Here is a 7143-nt window from a genome sequence, read left to right as displayed (position 1 = left end):
AATGTACTAAAGTAAAAACAGACAAGCGAAAGGCGCAGGAAATTCACCTAAATCTCAAGAGGAATGTAAGGAGGAATGAAAAGCAAGTACAATTTAAGCACAGCTGCATGTATTGCTTTAGCATTGTGGGTATAGTGACACATGACACAGGAAGTACATGCTAAACTTTTAATGTATTATCATCTTCTGTTAATTTGAAATACAGAATAAATTATGTTTTTTAAAATTAATTTGTTCATGGAATGTGGGTGTCACTGGCTAGGCCAGCATTTATTGCCCATCCCTAATTGCCCTTGTTCAGAGGGCATTTAAGAATCAACCACATTGCTGTAGGTCTGGAGTCATATGTAGGCCAGACCAGGTAAAGACAGCAGATTTCCTTCCCTAAAGGGCATTAGTGAACCAGATGGGCTTTTACGACCATCGATAATAGTTTCATGGTCATCGTTAGACTTTTTATTCTAGGTTTTTAATCAAAATTCAAATTCTACCATCTGCTGTGGTGGGATTCGAATCCGGGGTCCCCTAGTGGACCCTGGGTCTCTGGAATTCTAATCCAGTGACAATATCACTACGTCGCCACCTTCCCTAATTTTGAATCAATTTAGCAAATTATTTTCTTGATTCTTCTTGGGGCAACCTATCCAATTGTAATCTGCTCTGTTGTGACAGATTGTCCCTTGTCCAATTAGGATGTCTCAGTGAAACCACTAAAGGAGTCTGCCAGAAAGTGTTGAGCCAACAGCCTGTCACAAATAGCTTAGATACAAAATAAAAAACAAAGTGCTGGGAACACCCAGCAGGTCTGGTAGCATTCGTGGAGAGGGAAAAACAGTTAACATTGAGTCAAATATGACTCTCCTTCAGAATATCTTTTCAGTTCTGAATAAGAGTAATTTTCAACTCAAAACGTTGACTCTGTTTCTCTCTCCACAGATGCTGCCAAGCCTGCTGAGTATTTCCAGCACTTCATTTTTATTTCAGGCTTCCAGCATCCGTAATATTTCACTTTTATATTAGATTCAACTTGTTGTTACTAAATTACCTTCAAAATGGAACTTTCAGCTTCAGGAGTGAATGTGTTGGAAGAGTAGCAGCACCACCCAGTGTCGGGAGGACAATGAACGAGTTATAATGTTTAAACTGTTCAGGCAGTGAGTTCCAGTTCCCAGCCACCCTCTCGGTGAAAATTTTCCCCTCAAATCCCCTCCAAACCTCCTGCCTCTTACCCAAATCTATGGCCCCTGATTGTGGACCCCTCAACCAATGGAATAAACCCATCCAATCCATTCTATTTAGACCCCTCAATTTAATGCACCATTTAGGACTCCCATCTTTTCCAAGAAAAGCAAACCTAGCCTATACAATCTATCCTTCTAACTGAAATTCTCCAATCCAGGCAAGCATCTTGTAAATCGCCTCTGTACCATCTCTAACATGACACTGCAATGTCCTTATAGGTATTTTTCTAGCCCAATGGTGAGGAAAAAGGAAAGTCCACGATAAGCCAAAACTTGCTTTTAAAACGGATAGTTTCTTCTCCAATTTTATTGGCAATTGAATATTTTCAAAAATGGAAAGAGTTAATTACTATTTCTTGATTTTTCAGGTTGCTGTGTGAAACAAATCATGCTTAATTAAGGCTTTGGTGTGTAATTTGGCCTCTTATACCAAGAGAGCTCCATGCGTCTTCTCAATCACATGAAGACCACCAAAATAAACACTTAACCTTGTCAGTCACCTCATTGCTGTTGTGAGCTCTTCTTGTACATAAATTGATTGCTGTGCTTGCCTAGATGACAACAGTGATGATATTTCGGAAGTAACGCATTGGTTATGAAATGTTCTGGAACAACCAATCACGCTATACAAATACAACTTTTTAAGACATATTTTTGCTTGTGCCGCAGAAGCACTACCGCTGTTTTGAAAGGGTTAAACAAATGAAAAATAAATTCAAAATCCTTAATAACCTCAACCTTGTCTAATAAGACCACAAGGACGAAAAGCTGCAGAAAATGAACGAGCAGTTCGTGGCTATTTAGCGAGGTCATGATCTTTGGAAGCCGGGGTTAACTCAAATGAAGGTTTCACCCTGACGAACACAGGAAGAAGAAAATCACAGACGATAATCACACCACAGAACCAAATCAGAAATTTGGAACATTTAACTTTTTTTTATTAAGAAGACCAGAACGCTTCAGTAGTTTTTGTATTTTTTTTTCCTGTAAAAATGGCATACATGAACTGATACAAAAAAAATGGTGTGGGAACATATGAGAGATTCTATCAATACACAAAAATTGCCCATGTACACCAGAAATAAGAGATGGTCTAAGCAATCAGCTTTAGTGCCTAAAGATCAAACCTATTGGGCATATAAACACAGCAAGAATCTTCAACTTCATTAATGCTTCATTTTTTATATAACCAATTTTGCACAATACTTGTTTCGCACGTGACAAAAACCCAATTCATTTGAACTAACTCTATACAAAGTAATACATTTTACAATTAAAACAGTGCACTGCATTTGAGAAAAAAAAAATGAAGAGGGTACACACAAAAAACATGTACAACTAAAACTCTGAATTTGCCACGTTTTGTTTTCAATGTGTGGGGGGCATATCTTTTGCATTCTGCCCGAGATGCAAACGCCTATCAGAACACATATTCCTGAGACATGACAAATTTAATTTTTATTTGACTTTTTTTTAAAAAAAAAGGCCTACTTCAGTAACACGGCTAACACTATAATACAGTTCAAACTAAAGGAGTGGGGGAAAATTACAGCAAATGACTGTGAAACCATATTTAAAACAGCGACGAGACACAGTAAATCACTTTTTGAGTATGTTATCACATTCCCTTCACTGCTTTTGGTGACCCTTTTTCTTATGCAACTGTATAGAGAACTGAGCATTTGTTATCAAGTATACATTTCATAATACTTAAGCAGCTCAATTTTTCGTCATTTTCTTGAAACTCAGTGAGGAGGCTCAATAAGAATCCTCTAAATTTTAAAGCACAACACTTTCTCATTATAATGTCCCTCTGTACCCAAACCCTTGCTCCCCTTGTTAACTCCTTGGTTAGCACAAGTTCCAGTAGAAAGACTGAGGCTAACTCACCCTCCCCATTCCTGCCCCGTTTTACTCCTAAAGGTATGATAGTGTTTCGCACTTTGTAACATCTGTCCAAAATAAATCTCAAAGCAAACCAAAAATTTAAAAAAAAACCCTAAAACGAACACTCTTCAGGTAAAGCTATGTCACGTCGGAATTGGGCCATGTACCCTTATTGGAACTCAGGAGAAGAGATTTTGCTTTCCATCAATAAGTCAATATTCATTAACCTTAACCTACAATTTAGCTCAACAGTTTAGGTGATGATAATTTTAACAACTGCCGAAAAGTTTTACCTTCATGCCAAAACTGTGAAATGCCATTTTCAGAATTTGCAAACATTTTCTTTACAATTTTCAACTAAAGCAGTAACACGATACTTCAACTGAATCTGGTCTCCTCTGCAAAACAAAGATAAGTTTCAGAGAAGAAAATGCTTATGCTAAACACAAAAAGGTAATATTTTAAGGCAGCTTTCACTCTTCTTTAAAGAGGCACTATCCCTTTTTGATGGCAGACACAGAATGAATGTAAAATGCAGGATACACACAGAACTTCCATTAAATACTACAGCCTCCTGTACAGTGTTTGATCAATTTTAATTAAATCTTTAAATAGAATACGAATAGCATTATACAATGGCACAAGGACTAACCACTTGCATCACTGGCTTGATTAAAAAAAATACACTGCCCTTTAAAAAGAGATCTATGCACACAGTCCATGTAAGCAGTGGTTGTTCTGAAGAGGTTCTCGAATATAAACCATGCACAATGAACAAAGGGATACGCCTTTTTAAATCATGCTAGTGTTTATGAGCCAAACTGTACTGTGTGAATCCAGACTTCAACATGTAACATTTAACTTTTGCTCCAGGCAGTGCTCATCTTGCCTCTTTTGGGGTCGTGGGTAGGGGGGTGGGAAATAACCTTGCTGACAGGGAATCATGAATGTAGATAGCTTTCAAGTTTTTTGGCAAACAAATTAGTGAGAAGTAAGGCCAATTGGGAAAGACTGATGAGATCTTTTAAAACAAGAGCTGGCTGGAACAAAGCTTGTTCACACTGTGATAACTCAAAACTGTCCACTTGCAAAAAGGCACAGACCTCAGCTGTCAGGTCTGGTTAGGGTTGTTGTTGAAAGTTCTGTCAGATGCCCAGAACACAGCCAGACAGTTTGAGGTATCCTACATCGCACAGTCTATATATATAGAGAATGAAATTAGAGTCGATCTCGCCACAAGAAGCCTCACTTGCAGAAAAACGCTCGATCCGTGTCCCTCTGCGGAAATTGAACTGCCACGCCAGCTCACCCCTCACAGACAGAGAGAGCGCGTTAACAAAATTACTTTTAAGTGTAGAAATGAAAGTGAGCTTGTAAGTCCATGGAGCTTCCAATGGCAATTCAAAGGCTGGAGCGTTTGCAGGGAAAACAAGGCACAGAGTTTTCTGCAAATGAGAGAACTAAACTAAGTCCAAGCCTGGCTCGGCATTTACAGAGGTGTCAAACTGTGGAACTCACAACCCAATGAACACTTTTCCCCACCCTAGCCCCTGACCCCAAGTGTACATACACGTCTCAGTCATCACCACCATGCTAAAAACCAACTGCAAGTACGTCCACAGTTGGACACCTCAGAGTAACTACACTTTATTTAGATGAAGTACTCTTTCTTTTCATCGGAGTTGTTCTGTCCACCCTCTGCATTGATAATGGCAGTGTCTGCATCTGCTGCATCGTCAGCTCCTTTGGCTTCGTGTGTGAAATATGTACCTGCAAGATATCAGAAAGCCGTTCATTAGCACCCCATAATTCAAGTTCTCTGCTCATCCGCAGACTCTGGCGATCACAATTGTGCTTTGACTGCCCAAAACCCAACTCATGAAAATCCTCTACACCCTTCTTAAAGAAAAGGCCACATATAGGAAGATGTGTAAAATGAAAGGTCCATGCTGTGGTGTTCCTCAGAGTTCGGGATGGGGAAGACAAGTTTAACTTTGTGTCTGATGCTCTATGCATGACTTAAGAGTGCCTGGCGATGCCACTGGCTGCCAGAAATGGAAAATATTTCAAAAGCTTCTGAGAAATGCAGCTAATGGAATGTAAAGTAAATAATACAACAGTATTTGAAGGTGCAGTCCAGGCACCAAGCTGCAGATCACTTCGCATATGTTGAAATAGAGTCAAATCAGGTAAACTAGAAATGAAGAGAAGGAGAGAGAGATCAAGTTGAGAGAAAAAAAGCAAACAAAAATTATATTTCTTAAAAACAATTTACTCCCCGGAGGAATAAGGTTACAGAATTTTAACTATTGCCTTTCCGGTCCAGAAAGGTTGAGTGGCATTGTAGGAATATAAGTCTCATTTTCAAAAGGATCCTTAAACTATTAGGCACCAGTATTAGCTTTCCACAATGACGTTTATTCATATTTACTGAGGTAATGCAGCAAGTTCTTGAAATTCACTAGTGCATTGATGGCAAGCTGTCTCCTTCCTTTGAAAGGCTAATGGCAGATTGTCCAGCAACGCTAGTCATGGCATATTCTCCGCAAACTGAACAATTTCCAAGGAAGGAACGGTTGCAAATTAAGAAGCCACCCTAATAAACTGTAGGAAAATGTCTATTGCCCAAAGTTAAAGGCAAGAGTTTTGGATTTTCTAATCTACATTCTTAAATTTTGAAATCCAGATTTAAAAAAAAATCCAACATATTACTGGATGCTTCATGAATACGTGGAGGTCCAATAGCATATTAGAGCAGGGGATATGGAACAAGTGCAAGATAACAAATGGAAGCATCGTGCTTCTGTGCTCTAGAGAGACCAAGCTTTGCATTGACAACAACAGTGGCTATATCCATACATCTGATACTGTATTTAGTTCCAATTTCTTTTTGCCGTGTACTGGTTGCAGCTGGCACAACAGCTGTCAGCGTGTGTGGAGTGATCTGCAACTTATCTGGACGGAGCACAAAATTAGGTTCTCGTTTTTAAGAAAGTGTACTACAGACTGACCATTGCTATGTCAGTGGCCGGCTTTTCCTCAAGTGGAGATGGATTTGTTAATTATATTTGCTTTTGTGGTTTTGGGAGACACCTTTCTCCAGCCCTGTGGTTTGTGCTGGGAAGTATGACTAAATATAGCTGCACTTTATCCACTTGCTGTATAAACAAAGACATCTAAGTACCATTTTGGTTTTCACTGCAAGGATAGCTTGTTGTGTGTGAAAGCTACATTATAGGCCACACTATTATGTCTTGAATGCATCAGTCTACTGCACAAAGTGAGCAGTCATCGCATAATGCATTGCAAAGAGAATATATACAAGCCATAAAGATTAACAAACCACAGATATACAGTATTTTTAATCCCGTCACTGACTCACTGAAGTGCAATTATAGCATTATATTTTGGGTTTTCTTGCTTAGGCACTTCCCTGTGCTTCATGATATAGACTGAAGAGGTGTCAAGGGCATAATAAAAGCTGTGAAACCACCTCTAAAGGGGTAGGAGCAACTCACATGCTGCTCCTTGAGTCAGTGAGTTTTTTTTAAATGGGAAAGGAGAGAATAAAAGAAAACATTATTGATATGGGTGTTGCTGAAATGTGCCAAGTTTACGACTGCTACCCCCTCTGTTTTGCATTGTGCCATCAGGATCTGTCATGTGTGCAGTATCTGAAAATGTCTGATGAGGTAAACGCTTCAAATTACTTCTTTTGATGGTGTGCTTATTAAAAGGGGCTTGATTAAATTTTAAGGTCAGTAAAGCAAACTCGTGCCAAGATGCCTAGACTCCGCCATTCCTCATGCCACCTCTATGATATCCCACACAAGTTCAGAAGAAATTAGCCAAAAGAACCTAACAACCTAACCGGATTTTCCAGTGTACCAAATTGTATCACTGCATTTATTTTAGGCGGTCAATATCTACATTACTCTAGTCCTTGGACTAACAGCTAGAGGTTCCTCTTGCCGATCTTGCAAGCCTGTGAAACCCTGCAGTGCTGCAACAGGTT

The 7143-nt window shown here is 39.2% G+C and overlaps 1 protein-coding gene across 4 annotated transcripts in view; it reads right to left on the bottom strand.

The window, feature by feature from the left end:
• Positions 1-2157: 2157 nt before the first annotated feature.
• Positions 2158-7143, bottom strand: part of LOC121269609 (cell adhesion molecule 1-like) — a 415254-nt gene continuing 410268 nt past the window's right edge. For all 4 annotated transcript variants that reach the window (XM_041174312.1, XM_041174314.1, XM_041174313.1 and 1 more), the window contains one exon: positions 2158-4898. In XM_041174312.1, coding sequence (XP_041030246.1) covers positions 4780-4898 — 119 coding nt within the window. In that variant the 3' untranslated portion in view covers positions 2158-4779. The remainder of the gene's footprint in view (positions 4899-7143) is intronic.

This window comes from Carcharodon carcharias, chromosome 25 (genome assembly GCF_017639515.1).
Source record: "Carcharodon carcharias isolate sCarCar2 chromosome 25, sCarCar2.pri, whole genome shotgun sequence".
NCBI classification, from domain to species: domain Eukaryota; kingdom Metazoa; phylum Chordata; class Chondrichthyes; order Lamniformes; family Lamnidae; genus Carcharodon; species Carcharodon carcharias.
This window is presented reverse-complemented; position numbering and strand designations above follow the sequence as displayed.